The 22,285-nt window shown below is 34.7% G+C and overlaps 1 protein-coding gene across 2 annotated transcripts in view; it reads left to right on the forward strand.

The window, feature by feature from the left end:
- The window catches only part of TRPM7 (transient receptor potential cation channel subfamily M member 7), a 137,838-nt gene that overhangs the window by 86,884 nt on the left and 28,669 nt on the right, over positions 1 to 22,285 (forward strand). For both annotated transcript variants that reach the window (XR_006354726.1, XM_043982235.1), the window contains exons 12-21: positions 66 to 200; positions 4,950 to 5,003; positions 5,728 to 5,868; positions 6,435 to 6,569; positions 7,737 to 8,017; positions 10,250 to 10,478; positions 11,958 to 12,113; positions 12,199 to 12,342; positions 13,186 to 13,314; positions 21,006 to 21,275. Coding sequence is in view for 1 of the 2 variants with exons in the window: in XM_043982235.1 (XP_043838170.1) it covers positions 66 to 200; positions 4,950 to 5,003; positions 5,728 to 5,868; positions 6,435 to 6,569; positions 7,737 to 8,017; positions 10,250 to 10,478; positions 11,958 to 12,113; positions 12,199 to 12,342; positions 13,186 to 13,314; positions 21,006 to 21,275 (1,674 nt within the window). In the remaining variant the exon portion in view is untranslated. The remainder of the gene's footprint in view (positions 1 to 65; positions 201 to 4,949; positions 5,004 to 5,727; positions 5,869 to 6,434; positions 6,570 to 7,736; positions 8,018 to 10,249; positions 10,479 to 11,957; positions 12,114 to 12,198; positions 12,343 to 13,185; positions 13,315 to 21,005; positions 21,276 to 22,285) is intronic.

A 22,285-nucleotide genomic window follows, 5' to 3' on the forward strand; every position in this document is an offset into this window, starting at 1 on the left:
ATCTCAGTCAAGTCTCATTTATTTAATATTGCTTAAATAGGTTATTTATCTTGGTTCCCTTTTAGGTTGGATCTTTGGAACAAGCTATGTTAGATGCACTTGTAATGGACAGAGTCGCATTTGTAAAACTTCTTATTGAAAATGGAGTAAGCATGCATAAATTCCTTACAATTCCTAGGCTAGAAGAACTTTATAACACAGTAAGTATTTCACATTTGAAAAAATTATATCAGAAGTGGTATTTTTAAGGCTCATAGTACTATCAATGTCATGTCTTCCATCTTTTCAGAAAGCATTTATTAAGTGCCTACTCTGTGCTACACACTGTGCTAAGCACTGAGGATACAGAAAAGGGTAAACAAGTTCTGCCCTCGAGGAGCTCACAATCCCCCGTCCCCGGGACAATGAGTGTTAAGTGACTTGCCCAGGGTCACATAGCTAAGTGTCAAGTGTCTGATGGCAGATTTGAATTCAGATCCTCGTGAATCCAGGGCCAGTGCTCTATACACTGCACCACCTAGCTGCCCCGGAGCTCACAATCTTACTGGGGAGACAAGCACCAAACAAATATGTATAAACAAGCTTTACAACAGATAAATAGGAAATGATTGGCAGAAGGAAGGTGCTATGGTTAAGAAGGATTGGGGAAAGTTTCCTGACAAAGTAGCGTTTTAGTTTAAACTTAAAGGGAAGACAAGAGGGAGAGATGAGGAAGGAAAGCATTTCACACATAACAAACAGCTAGAGAAAATACCCAGAGATATAGTATCCTGTTTGTAGACTAGCAGGTAGGTCAATGTCACTAGATCAAAGAATATGTGGTTAGATATAATGTGTAAGAAGACTGGAACAGGTGGGGCGAAGTGAGAAAGGGTAGGTCACAAAGGGTTTTAAATGTAAAAAAAGAGGATTTTTGCTTGCTTCTGGAAGCAATAGGGAGTTGCTAGAGTGGATAATGAGGAATTAATTTGGGAACATCTTAATTTGGCAGTTCTCTATTGTCCCATATATAATGACTGAGTTCCTCTATGCCAATGGTTCTCAAAGTGTGTTTCAAAACCCTTTCAGGAGATCCATCATGTTAAAACTATTCTCATACTAATGCTAAGACATTATTCACATATTAATATATTCTTTTCCAAGTACATATCTGTGTGAGGCCTGATTTTCTTTGTTTGCAGACAGTTTCACTTTATGTAAATTTTCATTCCACAAATTCAGCTCCCAGAGAGGCTGGGGCAGGGGCTTGAGCAGTGGGAGCAGCTCTGGTGCCACCTCACCAGAGATCTTCTGCTTCATGCACTCAAGCCATGCTGGAGGAGAGGGGGAAACCTATGGAAAGCTCTACTTAAATTAAGAGAGAACTGGCTTTATTTCAACCAAAATAATATATCACAGCAGATTGAACATAATAGTAAATGTGAGAATCTGTCTTCTATTGTCAGACATTAAAGAGAATTTCCCAAAATATGTAAAAAACAATTCTGTTGTAATGGGCTTATTACTTTTAAATGATTTACTAAATAAATGCTTTTAAAATTTATTAGTTTTGTTTTCTAACATGTTTAATATAAATAACTCTGTGGGGTCCTTGATAATGTTTAAGGATATAAAGAATTCCTGAAATCAAAAGGTTTAAGAATTGCTGTTCAACATCAATATTGTTCTTTTTCTCCTTTAATTGCTTCCTTTACATTAAAATGATTCACTGGGGGCAGCTAGATGGCACAGTGGATAGAGCACCGGCCCTGGATTCAGGAGGACCCGAGTTCAAATCTGGCCTCAGACACTTGACACTTACTAGCTGTGTGACCCTGGGCAAATCACTTAACCCCCATTGCCCTGCAAAAAAAAAAAAGATTCACTGTATTCTTTTATCTGTTGATTCCATTCCTGATATATGAACTCTCCCCTTTTAGTTCACCAAAATGAAGCCAAATGCTATATACTTGTGATGGACACCCTTGGTCATGGAGAATACTTGAGGAAATTTATCTTCTTTCATTGGTGATTTTGCATATGCTGTCAGATAAGGTTAATTTATCGGCTAATTTTGATTAGCTGGTAGGTCGTTCTTGTTTTTCAAAAGAAGAGAAAGCTCAGTGGATGGGGGCTCTATCTGGAAGTACCTGTAATAATGATTTTTTTTAAAAAGGTGTCATAACTTTTTGCAAAAAAAAAAAAATAATTCTTCCACAAAGTCTTTCCCACCTCTTTAAAAGTGTAAAGCATTACTTTTCCCCACTCATGGAATACAATTCATTATTCTCATTACTTAAAATAAATTTACCTAGCTTTGAATATAATTTAAATCTCTAAAACATTTTAAATTCTTCGTTTTATGTTTTTCTTCCTTGCTATGATCAATTTTTTTTTTTACAGAAATCTGTTTAGAAACAGATCCATAGATGTTTAGATCTAGAGAAAAGAACTTAACTCATTTATTCTTACCTATAAACTGAAGCACAGACTGGTAATGACTTTCCTGCATCAGACAGCTACTTACTGGCATTCCAGTGTTCATTGCAATAAGCTATACTATTTTTCAAATATTCTTCCTTTGCTCCCTACCCCATTTGGAATTTTTAAGTCCTTCTGGGGGGGGAGAGCAGGGCAATGAGGGTTAAGTGACTTGCCCAGGGTCACACAGCTAGTAAATGTTAAGTGTCAGGGGCTGGATTTGAACTCAGGTCCTCCTGAATCCAGGGCCAGTGCTTTTAACCACTGCGCCACCTAGCTGCCCCAAGTCCTTCATTATTAAGGGGACTTTGGATTTTTCATTGTCCTGAATACTTTCAAGAAAGTTTGTAAAGGAAATCTTTATATAATAAACCCTACTTCTATTCTCATTGTACCATTGATAGAGAATTCCACAATTTCTTCATTTAATCTGTTATTTGACTTAGTAAACATGTATTAGTGTTCTGTGCTAGCTACTGTAGAGTAATACAAAGAATTATAATATAAAGTCCCTCACCTCTAGAAGATTATAATTTAGTTGGAGATTAAAGAGTCAGTAATGAATTATTAAACATACTATTCAATATACTGTGGTAAGCACTAAAAGAAAAAAAAATGATCAAATAAGACAGTCTTAATCCTTGAATATTCATAGAAATTTTTAATTAAAAAGGTACCTCTGGGTCCTTACTGTTATTCTAATCCAAATACTTCAGTTTTCAGCTAAGGAAACAGAAACTCAGAGAAAGTTGATTTCTGAAGCTGAATTTCCCTGAATAAATTTTTTAAATATCTTTATATCTTAGACGTCTTTACTGGGAAAAGAAGATATCAGAGTGTCAGGGCATTGTGAAAGGATCTCACAGATTATTAGCAATACAGGCTTTATGTTACAGATTTCCAATAAGAGTTTGGAAAAGGGAGAGAACTCATTTGCTAAAAATATAAGGGGGAACTTGATCTGAGCCTTGTACATGGAGAGGAGGGAAAGTGGTAGATTTAGCCAAAGTTCTTACATGATGAACTCCCTATACTTTGAAAAAAACAGAACTTTTGAGTACTTGTATGTTTATGTGGCTTTCTTTTTTCTATAAATTTCTACTATTTCTACTAGAATACAATAACTCCTTCATGAGCTTTAACTGTTGTGTTGAGAAAACAATCATTAGCCATATTGAAATATTTTTACCTATAGTATAACAGAATGCTAATTTTATAATTATACTTTACTATAATTTCTCAGACTATTAATATTTATAAACATTTCCTATGTACTAAGCAATAAGTTAGTCTCTGGAGAATACAAGGAAAAAAATGAAATAATCCCTGTCCTTTATATAAAGTCTAGCAAGGAAAGGGAACAAGTACACACACACACACACACATAAAAGTTGTTTTGGGAGGAAAGCACTACTAGATTGATTAGTGAAATGCACATTAAAACACCTTATACCTAGCAGATTGGTTAATATGACAAAAAAGGAAAAATATGTTGGCGAAGTTGTGGAAAAATTGGAACACTGATGCATTGTTGGTGGAGTTGTGAACTCCATTCTGGAAAACTATTTGGAACTATGCCCAAAGGCCCATGGGGCTATGTATACCCTTTGACCCAGTAATACCACTACTAGGTCTCTATTCCAGAGAGATCATAAAAAAGGGAAAAGAATCCACACATACAAAAATATTTACAGCCGCTCTTTATGGTGGCAAAGAATTGGAATCGAGGGGATGCCCATCAATTGGGGAGTGGCTGAACAAGTTGTGGTATATGAATGTAATGAAATCCTGTTGTACTAACAGCAGCATTGTGTGATGATCAGCTGTGATAGACTTTGCTTTTCTCAGCAATACAGTGATCTAAGACATTTCCAAAGGACTCATGATAGGAAATGTAACTGTGGAATCTAAGTGGAGATTGAACCATCCTTTTTCTTTTCTTTTTTTTTTCTTTCTTGAGGTTTTTCCCTTTTGTTCTGATTCTTCTTTTACAACATGACTAATGTGGAAATATGTTTAATGTGATTGTACATATATTACCTATATCAGATTGCTTCTTGTCTTGGGGAAAGAAGAGAGGGAGGGAGAAAAATTTGGAACTCAAAATTTTACAAAAATGAATGTTGAAAACTATCTTTATATGTAACTGGAAAAATATAAAATACTATTAAAGGAAAAAAAGGCACTAGTAGCTGAGAGATCAGGAAAGTCTATTATGGTTGGGTGTTAACAGTTCCCTCTTACATACTGACTCATTCAACTAATATTATAACCTGGTTACCTCATTGAAGCCTTTGTCTAAGATGCTCATTCTGTCCACCTTGACATCCTTAAAACTCTGGTATTCTATAAGAAAATCCTTGTATGGATGATGAATGACTTAGAATCTTTTTGTAAATAAATCTTTGTTTTTAAATTCTTCCTAAGCTTCATAACTTTCTAGTAATTGTAATATTTATAATGGTTTTTTCCCCTCATTTTCCCTAAAGAAACAAGGCCCCACTAATCCAATGCTGTTGCATCTGGTTCGAGATGTCAAACAGGTATGTTTTTATTTTCTTTGAAAATAGAGTTAGGTGGTGCAGTGGATAAAGCACCGACCCTGGATTCAGGAGGACCTGAGTTCAAATCTGGCCTCAGACAGTTAACACTCACTAACTTTGTGACCCTGGGCAAGTCACTTAATCCTCATTGCCCTGCTGCCCCCCCCCCAAAAAAAGGGAGTAAGCCCTTAATTTTTTTTATAGGACCTAACAGATAATTGATAACCAGAGTTATCATAATTAGCAAAATAATATTTTTTAAACCATAAAGTTCTATATATAAGTTATTGCTGGTCTGGGAACTTAAGCACTATTTATGACATTCTATGAAAAAATATATTTTATGATATATAGGTAGAAGGGAATTTATAGATTTAGAGAGAACCCTGCCTTTTCTTCCCTCTTCACCATTCTTGCTTTAGTTACTGAAAAGATTTAGTATTGATGAATGAGCCAGAGCCCCATTCCCCTTAACTACAGGATCTCTGTTGGTTAGATTTGCACTTTAGGCTACTTTTAGGACCTATATGTCAGATCTAACATATTCCCTTTCAGCTAACCTAGGGACCTTTTTTCATTACTTGGTTGAACCCACTCATACAAGATGTAAATAAACCATTTGTACAAAGGATGCTTTTAATTTGTGGATCGTTCATATGTGGGTATCAGTAAGTTAAAGAGAGAATTTCATCCTAGAAATTTAATGATAATGTTTTGTTTTTAGGGGAACCTTCCTCCAGGATATAAGATAACTCTGATTGATATAGGACTTGTCATTGAATACCTCATGGGAGGAACCTACAGGTGCACTTATACTCGAAAACGTTTCCGAGTAATATACAACAGCCTTGGTGGGAATAATCGGGTATGTGGAATTTCTTTTAGAAAAAGTAAATGGGGCAGTTAGGTGGCTCAGTGGATAAAGCACTGGCCCTGGATTCAGGAGGACCTGAGTTCAAATCTGGCCTCAGACACTTGACACTAACTAGCTATGTGACCTAGGGCACGTCACTTAATGCTCATTGCCCCACAAAGAAAAGAAAAAGTGAATGCATAGTATTGTAAACTTGGAAGAAAAATTACATTAGAAGAAATCCATTTGGCTTATTAAAATAGTGTTCAAGGGCAGCTAGGTGGCGCAGTGGATAGAGCACTGGCCCTGGATTCAGGAGTACCTGAGTTCAAATCCGACCTCAGACACTTAACACTTACTAGCTGTGTGACCCTGGGCAAGTCACTTAACCCCAATTGCCTCACTAAAAAAAAAATATATTGTTCAAATCAAGGGTAACTGAATGCTTAACTTTAGACTTTTGTTGTATTATCTAATTTGTATATATTAATTTTAGTGATTTTTGTTGTTGTTGTTGAAAGTTCTTTAAATGTTACTATAGTAAATAATTATGAAAACTAACAAACTTTCATTTTTAGCGGTCTGGACGAAATACTTCCAGCAGCACTCCTCAGTTGCGAAAAAGTCATGAGTCTTTTGGTAATAGGGAAGACAAAAGGGAAAAAATGCGACACAATCATTTCATCAAGACTGCACAGCCTTATAGACCAAAGGTATTTTTGTTTCAGTAACACCATCTTTGGACCTGACCCACATTAATTATTTAATTACAGTAAAGCCACGGGACATTTTTTAATATTACAGAATAATAATGTTTTGAACTTTTCTTATACACTGAACATTTTAGAATCTATTTTTCCATATAACATTGCATCATAACAAAGTAGATCTTTTAGTTCATGAAAAAATATGCAAAGATAAATGGTATATACTCTTATACTGTTATAATTATTTTTTAAACATGTGATAATGCATTAAAAGTTAATTTATAGGCATTATAAATTCAGAAATGTGAACAAAAATATTACAAATTCAAAGACATGTTACAGAAACTATGGGTATTATAGTACAGTGGATAGAACTCTGGGCCTGGAGTCAGAAGGTCCTGAGTTCATATTTGGCCTGAGATACTAGCTATGTGATCTATTTAATCTCTGCTTCAGTTTCCTCAACTGTATAAGGAGGTTAATAATAGCACCTAATTCCTGGGGTTGCTGTGAAGATCAGATAAGACCATTTATAAGACCATTTGCACTTAGTGCAACTGCTAGAATATAATAGGCACTTAATGTTTATTCTCTTCATCTTTTCCAAATTTATTCAGATAGAGCAATGAGAGTGTTTGATAATACAAAAATATATTGTGGATAACTATATATGTTTGTGAAAATTCCCCTTATTTATTCTCCCTGATATTTGAGTAAAACTTATGTGACTTTATTTCATATTTTAGTTGGTAAATAATGTGTAGGCCAGTTCTGATTATAATACACCCCAAGGGACTGTCTGAATTATTTTTTTATGCTTCAGTTTGTTTTGCTTGATATTACATGAAAAAATGTGGGCGCTAGTTGAAAAACTTGGAGTCTTTGTTATATAGACAGTTTTAATTGATTTTTTTGGTAATATAATTTGGCCTTTTTTATTAAGTGAAGTATTTGAGAGTAGGAATAGATGATTTTAATAGGATACCTCCTCAAAGGAAGAGCCTTGAAAACCTCTTGGATTTTGTGTTTACAGTTTGTTGAATTAGATTAAATTATACATAATGTTGTATCATGTTAAATTGCAAACATAAATGGACTGGATTTTGTAAAATTTTCACTAAGCTGTGAGTGCCAAACTACTTTTTTTACCTTAGTATTTTTAACTTTCTCAAGATCGATACTGCTGTAGAAGAAGGAAAGAAGAAAAGAACCAAAGATGAAATTGTTGATATTGATGATCCTGAAACTCGGCGGTTTCCATATCCACTCAATGAACTCTTAATTTGGGCTTGCCTTATGAAGAGGCAAGTTATGGCCCTTTTTTTCTGGCAGCATGGTGAAGAATCCATGGCTAAAGCATTAGTAGCCTGTAAGATGTATCGTTCCATGGCATATGAAGCAAAACAGAGTGATCTGGTTGATGACACCTCAGAAGAACTGAAGCAGTACTCAAAGTAAATTACATTTTGTTGTATGAAATTTCCTTTTAACACAAAATAAGATAACCAGAAAGGCTAATGTAATGCCATCTACTACTCAATATATAATTTGCTTTTACTTTTATTTTGCAAGTTAAGACAGGACATCACTTAAGAGAGATTTTTAAAAAAAAATATTCTCTTTTGCCTAAGCATCTGAAAAGGAGATTTGGGGTTTAGATTTATACAAAATAAATATTTATTTTAGCTGTTAGGTGGGTGGGTTGTGCAAATGATAAGTTTTGAACGTTAAGTAATTTGCAACCAATTTGGCAGAGATAAATGTGTGTGTGTGTGTGTGTAAAAGTTAACGGTTCAGGGCAGCTAGGTGGCGCAGTGGATAAAGCACCAACCCTGGATTCAGGAGGACCTGAGTTCAAATCCAGCCTCAAACACTTGACACTTACTAGTTGTGTGACCCTAGGCAAGTCATTTAACCCTCATTGCCCCACTGCTCCCCCCCAAAAAAGTTAACAGTTCAAGGCAACAATAAATTTGTTATGTAGTAGTAAATCACTTGTTAAATAAGCCATATCCATATCAACTGCACAATAATAATTAGAAATTTAAACACAGGAAATTTAACTTGAGATTTTGGCAGTTAAGTAAGGAATAGGTGATACAGAATTATTCCAGGTCTTAAAGGACATGTGGTTTTTTAAATAGGCTCAGAAGAAGGGGGTGCACTAATCATTCTGCCCACAGAGTAGAGAAGCAGGAAGATGTAAGGTATTCCATTTACAGTTAGCATCTAGTATATAGCAAAGCATCATAGAATCTTTTTTTTTAAATGGGCATTGAGGGTTAAGTGACTTGCCCAGGATCACACAGCTAGTAAGTGTCAAGTGTCTGAGGCCGTTTTTGAACTCAGGTCCTCCTGAATCCAGGGCCACTGCTTTATCCACTGTGCCACCCAGCTGCCCCAGCATCATAGAATCTTTTTTTTTTTTTTTTTTGGTGAGGCAATTGGGGTTAAGTGACTTTCCCAGGGTCACACAGCTAGTAAGTGTTAAGTGTCTGAGGCTGGACCTGAACTCAGGTACTCCTGAATCCAGGGCTGGTGCTCTATCCACTGTGCCACCTAGCTGCCCCAGTATCATAGAATCTTAATGCTGAAGGGGACCACCTAGTACAGCTTATGTCTGAATCAGGAATCCCCTCTACTACATCCTTGACCAGTGATCATCCAGAATCTACTTTGAACAGTTCTTGTGACAAATGTCTCAGTACCTTTGGAGGCAGCCCATTCTTCTTTTGCACAACTTTGAACTGTTAGGAAGTTTCCCCCAATATTTCAATAAAATCTACCTTTCTGCCATATCTTTGCATTTTTTCAAGATCTGAGTAATTTTTTGGACGTTCTGATAGGAAGTGGGAAATTAGTCACTGAAAATTTTAATCTGGAAAGCAAGTACATAGTGGTTTTTACCTTGTATACAGAATGAATTGGAGTGTGGAGAGACCAGAGTTGGGGGTAGCCTGTTAGGAAGCTGTGTACTAAATAGGATAATAGACTGTGCATGAAAAAGAGGGAGAGCTTTTTCTAGAGGGCTTATAGTGGGCACACCTAGAACAAGCTCTATGGCTTATTATGGGCAAGTCTTCTAGAACAAGCTTTTGTGTATTTGTAAAATGATACTGTGGCCAGTGGAAACTCTGAGTCCTCTTCTACCTGATTTAATAAGCATTAAGTAACTCCTTCTGAAGGTTTTTCATTGTAATGACAGCATCTTTTCTGTATTTGCATTTAGCTGCCTGTCAGTTCATCTGTATATATTTTTGCATCATACCATTCCCACTTAATTCTATATCTATACAGAATCAATCCTAGCTTTTCTCCTTTCCCAGAGGCCCACAGATTTGTTTCCCAGGAAGGTAAACAAGGAAACTTCAATTTCAGGACTTGTGAAAATACCAAAAGGCATACACTCCACATTTTAATGAAATAATATTTCATTAAATTTCATAATATTTAATGAAATAATATTCACTTTTCTGTTTTGTTTGGAAACATTTCTTAGTTTTATATGCATTTAGATAATTCTAATGTGTATTACACATTAGAAGTAGAAAATAGGAAGCCTGATATTAGACCAGTGGTTGGCTTAGCCCTAGGAGATTAATGGTATAGGATAGTTTAAAAAAAGGGAAATTCCATAAATGGAAATCAACAGCTCAATATTTGTATCTACTTTTGTCCTCTCATAGTGATTTTGGTCAGCTGGCAGTAGAGCTTCTAGAACAATCCTTCAGACAAGATGAAACAATGGCCATGAAATTACTCACATATGAACTGAAAAACTGGAGTAATTCAACGTGCCTTAAGTTAGCAGTATCTTCAAGACTTCGACCATTTGTTGCTCATACTTGTACACAAATGCTATTATCTGATATGTGGATGGGAAGGCTGAACATGAGAAAAAATTCATGGTACAAGGTATACTTCATAACACTGTTCATATCATTTGATATATCAAGCTAGATAAGAGAGCTGTGTTGATTTTCTAGAAGAATAGAAATATCCTAAGATACTGGAAGTGCCTTATCCTGTTGTGCCAGATAGTATCATGTTCCTTTGGTGCTAGCCGCTCAAGTCACAGTAGATAACAGGAAACCTAGGGTGATTATTGTCTAACCACCTAGCTGGAAGTGTGACAGAGCAACAAGTGATTAGTAAAAGTCCAGTGCCCCTGACTACCTTTCGTTGTCCTGGCAGCAGAGACAGAGGGTACCATGTTTAGTACTGGAGCCCTCTAATAACAGTTTTTGTCACCTTATTAGTTTTTTTTATTGTTATGGTTATTTTAAGGTTAAGAATTTTGGTTTAATATTTGTGTTATTTCTTGCCTTATAAGGAGGCCGTAACTTAAACTTTTCTGATATTCTATTATATTTTTCCAAATAAGGTACAGAAATATACAAGGGAGTAAACAGGCAAGTAGCCTTTAATTATAGGCATATGTAGATAGATGCCTAATGGATACTAATCAGTTACTAAAAATAGTGATGAAAGATTAACAAAGAAAAACCTACTACATAAATTTTTTCATGCTTCAGTTTTGAGGCATTAGATGAATCTTCTGTAGAAATAAACCTTTATTGTTTATATTTCTTTATAGAGGCACATGCTGAGTGAGCGTAGGCCAAGATATGGAACAGTTAAAAAAGATTCAGATTAAAATTAGGAAAAGTAGTTCTTAATGGAGGTTATGTTTTATTTTACCATGAATATTGTATTGACATATTTCTAAATTTTAAACTCCATGATTAGGAAAATATGAATTTAAGGCAAAATATATCTTCTTTCAGATTAATATTTGATGATATAACCTAGAAAATAATTGGCCTATATTCTTATTTTGCAGAATGCTTTCCATGTGTTTATAATAGGTATATAAATCTGAAAAATAAAACCAAAAAAAAAAAGAGGGAAAAAACCTTGGCATTTTGTGGTTTTTTTCTTTAACAAAATTCAACCTGGGCCTCTTTAAACTTCATACATAAGTAACAGAAACTAATTTTCCCCCAATTTTTTTCATTTTTTACATATTACTTAGAGGAAAAATAACTGCTAACTAGTAGTAATCATGGTAAGCATAAATAGTCATTCTTAGAGTTACAAAGACCTTGGCTTATGAACTACCTCTCACACATCCCACCTTTGTAATCATGAGTAATTCACTTAACCTCTCTGTGCCTTAGTAACTTTCTAAGAATAAGTCCCAGAGCAATCACAAACTTCATTAAGTGAGAGAGTTGGTTTACCAGAGTTTCTTACCACAAGGAAATTAGTCTCTACAATGAAAAAAACAAACCTATTAGTATTACATTATTTAAAGCTATGCTAGATCTTTTACTGGTCTTACTTAAAACTTATTTTTTATAAAGCAAGTTATAAGTCTTTAAATTTTTCTAGGTGATACTAAGCATCTTAGTCCCACCAGCAATATTAATGTTGGAATATAAAACCAAGGCAGAAATGTCCCACATCCCACAGTCTCAAGATGCTCATCAAATGACCATGGAAGACAGTGAAAACAACTTCCAAAATATTGCAGAAGAAATTCCTTTGGTAAGGAAGAGGTGCATGGGTAAAAGAAACAAAAATTTAAGCTTAGCATGAATAACAAGCTAATAAGTTTTTTTTTTAATTTTAGGAAATTTTCAAAGAAATCAGAGTTTTGGAAAATAACGAAGGAAAGACTGAAATTGACATACATATAAAACCAAAAAAGCTTCCAATCACTCGAAAATTTTATGCTTTTTACCATGCACCAATCGTGAAATTTTGGTTTAACACAGTGAGTATTTGGGGGGGGGGGGTTGGTTTTTCGGTTTTGTTTTTTAAACCTAATATAACAACAAATGTTTTTTAAAGTGTTTGGAACAATTCTTTGTGTATAGCTCAGTCTGTTGTAATTACAAAATTACTTGTATTTGTCCTTGAAAGTATTTAAACTGGGGTGTTATGAAAAGGACTCATTTGTATATAAATAATATGAAGCAGTATTAATTATATAACCTATATCAGTGTGAAATATAACAATTGAGACTGATGAGATTAATCTAGGAAACTTTTCCAAAGAAGATGATTTTTTTTAAAGAGGTAAGACATATTAGCATAGTGGAAAGAATGCTTTATGCAATAGCATGAATGGTGGAAATGATATTAGAAAGTTTGCCTGGCATGATCAGCAATAGTAATTCTTCAATAAGATAGATCCGTAATAAGAAGAATAGCCACTATCACTTACTTAGTGCTTGAGAAATATTATCTCATTTTATTCTTGTGATAACCCCAGGAAATAGGTGCTGTTATTATTCTCATTTTATGGTAAAAAATGAGGCAATTTTCCAATTTCTAAAGAGTAAGTATCAAAGGCCCCATTTGAATTCAGGTTTTCTTGACTCCAGATATAGCTCTTTATTTCCTGTGCTACCAAGCTGCCTTATAGTAAGTGCAGGACACTGTCTATACACTATTGATAGACTTTGCTTTAGAGAGTTTCTCTAAGGTTTTCATTCAGGAAAGTAACAGGACAAAAATATCAGCCAGTGTCTACCACCAAAACATGCTTTTAAAATTCCATATTATTAAATATACATTTTTAGGTATTTAACTTTTTAATTGCCTTTTTTTTTAGTTGGCATACTTAGGTTTTCTGATGCTTTATACATTTGTGGTTCTTGTAAAAATGGAAGAGTTACCTTCAGTTCAAGAATGGATTGTTATTGCTTACATTTTCACCTATGCTATTGAAAAAATTCGTGAGGTATGTTTGTAGCACCTTTTTTTTCTTATGAATTACTTTGCTCTTTTATTTAAGCACTTCTAATACAGAAATTGTTGTGTTAACCATATAATTTACTGTTTAGGCACCTACTGTGTAACCAAGAAACATGGCTAGATTTTGTGTTTGAGTAGCTAAGTATGTAATTAAGATTTCCACCAGGTTTGGATCAGCTGTAACAATTCCAGAGAAATTTTTCTACTTCAGAATTATAGAAAGGTTGGATTTGGGCCACCACAAACTGATTAGAGCATTTCTATATTTGCTACTTTCTTCAAATGTGCAAAAAAGTACTTTTTTTTTAGATAGGAAAAATGAAAATAAACACTTTCTAATTTAGTTTTTCATTTAATGTCTGGATCAGTGTTTACAACCTAATGAACTTGTAGCAAGTATTTATTAAGCATCTTCTATGTCCCAAGCCCGGTACTAGATATATGATGGCAAAAGTAAAACACTCCCTGGGTGAGATTAATCTTGGAAGGCTTTCCCAAAGAAGATGGTTTCTGGAAGAGGTGAGGCAAATTAACATAATGGAAGGACCTTGTTTCCCTTGGAAGTAATTAACATATAGACAAATAGTAAGAAGTGTTTTTAAAGTTATTTCCTTAGTGAGGGAAGGGGCATTAGTAACTAGGGGGACTAGGATAGGCCTTGTGCAGAGAGTTACAATTCAACTGAGTCTTGAAGAAATTAAGGATTCTACATACTGGATGTTAAGAGGAAGTGCATTCCAGGCATGGGAAACAGCTTCTGAAAAGTTGCAACTTATGAGATAAAATTTTCTTCACACTTAACAGCAAGTATATCACTTTTGCTGGGACCTGAAGTAAGTAAAAGATAGTAACGTACAATAAGTCTGGAAAGTTAAATGGAGCCAGATTAGGAAGCATTTCTTAAATACTTTATAGGAGTTAGTATTTTTATCCTAGAGGTAAAAAGGTCCCACAGGGGCTTTTTGAACTGTGATGTGAAAAAGTAGACTTTTTTGATTTAGGAGTTAGACTTGAAATAGCCATGAGACGTTATTTTACAATTGGGAATTGAAAAACTGATTTTGTCATATATTTTTACAGTAAACCATTTGCTGAATCTTTTAATGTACAAAACAAGCTAGGAACAAACTTTCTAGTAATTCCTTGAAAGATTCTTTGGGAAACAGTTGATATGTAAATTAAGCCAATATCAGGTAACACCTGCTTTAAAACTCTGAATCACCATTTACTAGAAAGGCGATTTTAACTATTGTACAAGGTTATCAAAAGAACAAGGATATGAAAACCTGGAATTCACTGGGGAATCTTGGAGGGTGAATGAAGTTCCAAGTAAATGAAGTAGGACTTGCAAATGATTGCAGCCTGGAGTCAGAAAGGGGCAGAAATGTTTGAATGATTCTCCCATTGAAACCTTCATAAAATGAACAAGACAGCAAAGGTTTTGAGTAAATTAAATGTCCAAAAGAGATGAACAATGAAAAGTCACAGTACATAGGATAGGAGGGAATCAGGGGCAATGATAATAAAAATTTTATACTAAATACTACAGCAGTGAAAGTTAAAGGTAGAAAAAGGATAAAGAAGATGAATTCTTAAGTTGTAAATAGAAGAAATATACAGCCTAGGTTGGTAAGGTGGCATAAACCATGTTACACTTGATAAATAGTCGTCTAGCCTTTGCTTGAGGAACTTTAGGAATGTGAAACAACTACCCTCCCTTGGAAGCCTGTTCCAGTTTTTTCAGTGACTTTAATTATTAGGAAGCTTTTCCCTAACATGTCATTCAAGGCTTGAAAATGCCTGGATTCCAGGGGGAATAACTTATGTGAGTCTTCTTCATGCTGTTAGACACAATAAGTTCATTTGGATATAGAAAAATATCAAGAATATCATGGGAGAGGGGGCAGCTAGGTGGCGCAGTGGATAGAGCATCGGCCCTGGAGTCAGGAGTGCCTGAGTTCAAATCCGGCCTCAGACACTTAACGTTTACTAGCTGTGTAACCCTAGGCAAGTCACTTAACCCCGATTGCCTCACTAAAAAAAAAAAAAAAAGAATATCATGAGATAGATTGAAAAAGTGTGACAAACAGATGAATCTGTCAGCACTACCAGAGCTCAAAAATTTCAAATTGTTCTATCCCTTGACCTCAAAAATCCTTCTATTTGGACTTACCCAAGTAGGTTATTGGCAGTGAGAAAAGACCCTGTATATACAAAAATGTTCATAACAGCTTTATATGAGATCCAGGGCAAAAGACAAAATAATTTACCAGAAGTTTGGGGAATGCCTGAACCAATTACTCCACCATGGACAACTTTGTATTTTGTATACTTTTGTATTTGTTACCCATCCTTGCTTTCATCTTCTGTTGTACACATCTTTTTAAGGTCTAATTCCTAACTCATTTCTCACTTGGCTATACCTGACTTTTCCATCAGGACCCAGAAAGCTCATTAGGTCGGGAAAACTTCATCCTGCAAGATCCCATGAGCCTTGCTGTCCTTTACCTCATTGCCCCTCTGATTGGAGTGTGGAGCCATAAACTCCAAAACCTTGATTTAAGGAGGGAACTAAGCTCACTGGTCTCATTTTTCACCTGGCTGCATAACTTTGGAACTTCTCCAACTTCATCATTCCTTCCCCTGTCCTCCTTGCTTTTCAGCTTTCTTTTATGTATTTTCCTTTATTAGGCTGTATGTTGCTTGAGAGCAGGATTCTTCTTTTTTCATATTTGTGTTCCCAAACTTAACACAGTGCCTTGCACATGGAAAGCGCTTAGTATACATGTATTGACCATTGAACTCATCTAAGTTGATGAGTTCCCTGTATATTCACCCACATCGGTTGCTTTAGACAATATCCCTTTTTCTTTGTTGTTACTGTTTTTATTTGTGACATCAGAATTCATTCTTAAGAGCTTTTCCTCCTTTCTGAGCCATTTTCCCTTATAAAATTTCAGTCCATCCTACAGTACTTATTCCTTTTCTTCATTGAGATCTATTTTCAGAACAAGAAAAAAGCAATAAAAAAAATTGAGGAAACCTAAGTCTTAAATGGGGGGGGGGGTAAGGCAATTGGGGTTAAGTGACTTGCCCAAGGTCACACAGCTAGTAAATGTTAAGTGTCTGAGGCTGGATTTGAACTCAGGTACTCCTGAATCCAGTGCCGGTGCTTTATCCACTACACCATCTAGCTGCCCCCTAGTCTTAACTTTTAAATGTGAATGAATTAGACAACCCAGAGAAATGAAAGACAGTCACAGATGGATAAGAAAACAACAGCCAACAGTTTATAACCTACAAGAGGAAAAAGTCTAAAAAAATTAAAGAAACTTGCAAAATGGAAATAGAAGCAGGAACAAAATATATTATAACATGAATGAAAAAGTGAGAGTTAAGTCTTGATGTAATAACAAATGTTATCAGATAATCAAAATGTAATACGAAAAAGTTCAGTGTCAAGAAAAAGAAACTGTATTATGAAACTATTATTCTTAAGCTGTGGGTAATGAATCAGTATAATACTAAGTTTATATTCACCAGATGGCATTGCATCTGAACCTTATGTAAAGGAGTAGTTGATTGTAAAAATACATAAAATAATAACACAATATTTGAAGGAAACCAATCTTCCTATTTCTGAACTTCGAAGTTAGCAAAATGTTGGAGAATTTAGACCTGAAAGTCAGGACCTCTTTTAAATGGGAACATTAAAAAATACACATTTTTTAGCAACATATGGTACCTTTATAAAAATAGGCACAAAGAAATTCTAAATAAAACAGTAAACATCCTTACAGCATAAAATAGAACAAAATAGTAATACAGGGAACATAAAAGATACAGAACTAAATTAAGAAACAAGACTTAATGACATCTTTAAATTTGAAAAAGGACAATTTATAAAAATAACTATGTACTCCATTAGGTTAAACTGTTTACATCCCTACACAGGAAGATAATACTCATAACTCTTAAGAACTGTAAATGTATGTGGGCAGAGAGAAGGACTTTACACAGAGGGTATAAATATAAATTGTCTTTGATGTGATGATACAAAGAAAATTAAGGGGTTAAAAAGGGAGTCTATGGGGAGGAGAGGAAAGGGGAGGTGGAAAAAAAAACCTATTACAATAGAGGGAAAGAAAGGAGGGGTGAACATTGTTTCAACCCTACTCTCATTAGATTTGATTCAAAGAGGGAATAACATATACGTTCATTGGGATAAAGAAACTTAGCTCATTCTTTAGGGAAGTAAAAGGGGAAGGGGGGGGACTGATAGAAGGGAGGACAAAAGCAAGGGAGAAAAGGGAGAGGGGTGATAAAAAGGAAGGGCAGATTGGGGGAGGCAGGGGTAAGAAGCAAAACATCGGTGAGGAGGAATAGGGTGAAAGAAGGGGGAAAAGTACAACGGGGGTAAATAGAATGGAGGGGAATAGACAGTCAGTAATAATAACTGTGAATGTGAATGGGATGAACTCTGCTATAAAATGGAAGCAAACTGCAGAGTGGATTAAAAACCAGAATCCTACAATATGCTGTTTACAAGAAACACATTTGAAGCAGAGAGATACACACAGAGTAAAGGTAAAAGGCTAGAGCAGAATATATTATGCCTCAACTAGAGTAAAAAAAGTAGGGGTAGCAATCCTTATCTCAGACAAAGTACAGGCAAAAATAGATCTCATTAAAAGAGATAAGGAAGGAAAACTACATCTTGCTAAAAGGTACTGAAGTAATATCAATATTAAATATGTATGCACTAAGTGGTATAGCATCCAAATTCTTAGAGGAGAAGTTAAATGAGTTACAAGAGGAATTAGACAGTAATACTAGTGGGGGATCTGAATCTCCTCTCAGAATTAGATAAATCTAGCCGAAAAATAAATAAGGAAGAAGTGAAAGAGGTGAATAGATTACTAGAAAAGTTAGACATGATAGATGTCTGGAGAAAATTGAATGGGGATAGAAAGGAATATACCTTTTTCTCAGCAGTACATGGCACATTTTCAAAAATTGACCATGTATTAGGGCATAAAAAACATCATAGTCAAATGTAGAAAGGCAGAAATAGTAAATGCATCCTTCTCAGATCATGATGCAATAAAAATTACATGTAAGAAAGAGCCATGGAAAAGTAGAATGAAAATCAATTGGGGGGCAGCTAGGTGGTGCAGTGGATAAAGTACCGACCCTGGATTCAGGAGGACCCAGGTTCAAAGCCGGCCTCAGACACTTGACACTTACTAGCTGTGTGACCCTGGGCAAGTCACTTAACCCTCATTGCCCTGGGGGAAAAAAATCAATTGGAAACTAAATAATTTCATTCTAAAGAATGAATGGGCCAAACAAAAAATCATAGAAACAATCAATAACTATATCCAAGAGAATGACAATAATGAGACAACATACCAAAATCTATGGGATGCAGCCAAAGCAGTGCTTAGGGGAAAATTTGTAGTTCTAAATGCTTACATGAATAAAAAAGAGAAAAAGGAGATTAATGAATTGGGCATGCAACTTAAAAAGCTAGAAAAAGAACAAATAGAAATCCCCAATTAGATACTAAACTAGAGATCCTGAAAATTAAAGGAGATATTAATAAGATTGAAAGCAAGAAAACTATAGAATTAATCAATAAAACTAAGAGCTGGTTTTATGAAAAAACCAATAAAATAGATAAAATATTGGTTAATTTGATTTAAAAAAAAAGAAAACCAAATTACCAGTATCAAACATGAAAAGGGTGATGTTACCACCAATGAAGTGGAAATTAAATCAATAATTAGGAATTATTTTGCCCAACTGTATGCCAATAAATTTGACAATCTAAATGAAATGGATGAATATTTACAAAAATACAAACTTGCCCAGGTTAACTGAAGAGGAAATAAAATCCTTAAATAAACCCATATTAAAAATAACTATGAGGGGGCAGCTAGATGGCGCAGTGGATAGAGCACCGGCCCTGGAGTCAGGAGTACCTGAGTTCAAATCCGGCCTCAGACATTTAACACTTACTAGCTGTGTGACCCTGGGCAAGTCACTTAACCCCAATTGCCTCACTAAAAAAAAAAATAATAACTATGAATCCCAAGGATAATAATGAAACTATGTACCAAAATTTCTGAAATGCAACTAAAGCAATCCTCAGGAAAAAAGAAAATAGAAAAATAGAAAAGAAGATTTGAGTTGAATATACAATTCCACAATTATAAAATCCAAATAAGCCCCAAATTAAATAGAAATAAATTGAAAAACAAAATATTAATGGATCACCATGATTAAAATCTGGTTCTTTGAACAGTCCTAACAAAACTGAGAAACCCAAAAGGAGGAGTAGAAAATAATAACACCAAAATAAAAAGATAAACATGATCAAATTTATTTTCCCCATTTACTGTTCTTGCAAAAATCTGCCTCTTTATCCCAAGGCTCTCATCATTTTTGCTTTAACAATATCTTCCTTCTTTTTGACAAGTATTAAGTCCTGAATAGCAATTTCCCACATTCGTTCCTTGGCTTTTTGAAGAATGAAATTATCATTGACAGGGAAAATAATCTTATTTTTATCATGATGTACCTAGGAGTACTCTTTTGAGAAGGTTGAAAAGGTATTCGGATGCATACAATTATTGCCTTGCTGAAGTGATGGCCCAGTTGAGATTATTTAACTACTTTGTAGTAGACCCTCCTACCGTAGTTTACCGGCTGGACTTTGTTTAGCTTTTTTCAACAATACATGCATAGGAACAAAGGGAAAGGATGGTGGGTGTAATCCAGGTTAGTAATTGGCAAGTAGTGTCTGTGTGTGTGTGTGTGTGTGTGTGTGTGTAATTTTCTACTTTTGCTCATTTCACTCTGCTTCAGTTTATACAAGTCTTTTTTTTTTTTTTAAGCAATTGGGGTTAAGTGACTTGCCCAGGGTCACACAGCTAGTAAGTGTTAAGTGTCTGAAGCCGAATTTGAACTCAGGTCCTCCTGAATCCAGGGCCAGTGCTCTATCCACTGTGCCACCTGGCTGCCCCTTTTTCACAAGTACTATTACAGTAGCCTCCTAATTTGGTTTTCTTTCCTTCACACAGTCAAAATTATATTCTGAAAACAGATCTATCTGATCATGTCATCTCTGTGATCAGAATGGTAAATTGGTTTCTTTTTGCCTCTAGCATAAAATACAAACTCATAAGCTTCCCATTTAAAGCCTTTTATGATATGTCTCACATTTTTCTATTTCTATTTCATCTTACTTCTGTTCCAGTCAAATTGATCTTATAGCTTTTATTCATATTGACTTCTCATCTCTGTGTCTTTGCACAGAGTTAGTTGGAAATTTTAGACTCTGTACCTTTCTTCAAAGCATAACTTAGGTACTTTCTACATAAGACATATTCTGATTCTCCCCAATTTTTAGCTCACTTTACTTCTTGAAATTGTTAGTTTGTATTTACTTGTGGGTATGTTCTATTCCCCCTAATAGACTGTAAACTCTGAGGATTGGACAGCTTTTTTCATTGTCCACCTATTATAGCACAGTGGCTTTCATTTAAAAATATTAATACATTTTTACATAATATTTGTATTTGATTATATTTTAAAATGTTGGCTTTTTAAAGTACTAAGATAAGCCTATGGACAGAAAAAATCTAATGTTTAACATGTTTTTTTTTAATACAGATTTTTATGTCTGAAGCTGGGAAAATAAGCCAGAAAATTAAAGTGTGGTTCAGTGACTACTTCAACATCAGTGATACAATTGCTATTGTGACTTTTTTCATTGGATTCGGACTAAGATTTGGAGCAAAATGGAAATGTGTCAGTGATAAAATATTTGTTGCTGGAAGACTGATTTACTGTCTTAATATTATCTTTTGGTATGTCCGGTTGTTGGATTTTTTAGCTGTAAATCAACAGGCAGGACCTTATGTAATGATGATTGGCAAAATGGTAAGTTTATATAAAATTAAATGTCAATAATATGTATGTGTACATAAGTTTTTTCTTCATAAAAATGAAAATGTTTGTCTTACTGTCATCTGCCTTAGGAAGGGTGGTACAGTGAATAGAGCACTGGGATTTACACAAGGGTCACACAGCTAGTTAAGTGTCAAGTGTATGAGGCTGGATTTGAACTCAGGTCCTCCTGAATCCAGGGCTGGTATTTTATCCACTGTGCCACCTAACTGCTCCAAGTCATTTCTGTAAAGCTATGTCTTTGAAGGTTTGGAAAAGTGATCACAGAGAAAAGGCAAACCTATACAGCTAGAATTGAGACTAGAAGACATTTCATTGGAAAAGTAGGTTGGAACCAGCTTCTGAAAAATACTGAAAACCAGGTAGCAATATTAAAATTGATTGCTGTGGGAAAAAAGAGGGGGAGGGAATAAGCTTTTATATAGCACCTACTATGTACTAGTCACTGTGCTAAGCACTTTACATATACCACTTCATTTTAATCTCACAACTGTGCAAGGTAGGTGCTATTATTACCCCTTATAGTTGAGACAATTGAGACAAATATCTTAAGTGACTTGGCCAGTGTCACAGCTAGTAAATGTCTGGAATTTATATTTTATTTATATATATAAAGTACAATAAATAATATATAAGTATGTATTATATATTATATTATATATTAAAGATTATACCCTAAATAATGAGAAGAAAATCAGAAAAAAGAAAATCCAATCAGGTAGGTTTCACAATTATATATAGTAGGAAAGGGTAGAAATAATCACAAAACATAAAATAGGTGGTTTTCATTACATTATATTGAAAGATTTTCTTCTAGTAAAACAAGTACAATCAGTATAAGAAAAGTAATTGGGGAGAAAATATCCCAGATCAAGATTTGATATACAAGATAATAAATGTATATCAAACCAGAAGCCATATGCCATTAGATAAATGATCAAAGATGAATTGAGTTCTCAAAAGATTTGCAGACTATTAACCAT

The sequence above is a fragment of the Dromiciops gliroides genome, chromosome 2, assembly GCF_019393635.1.
Source record: "Dromiciops gliroides isolate mDroGli1 chromosome 2, mDroGli1.pri, whole genome shotgun sequence".
Taxonomy (NCBI): domain Eukaryota; kingdom Metazoa; phylum Chordata; class Mammalia; order Microbiotheria; family Microbiotheriidae; genus Dromiciops; species Dromiciops gliroides.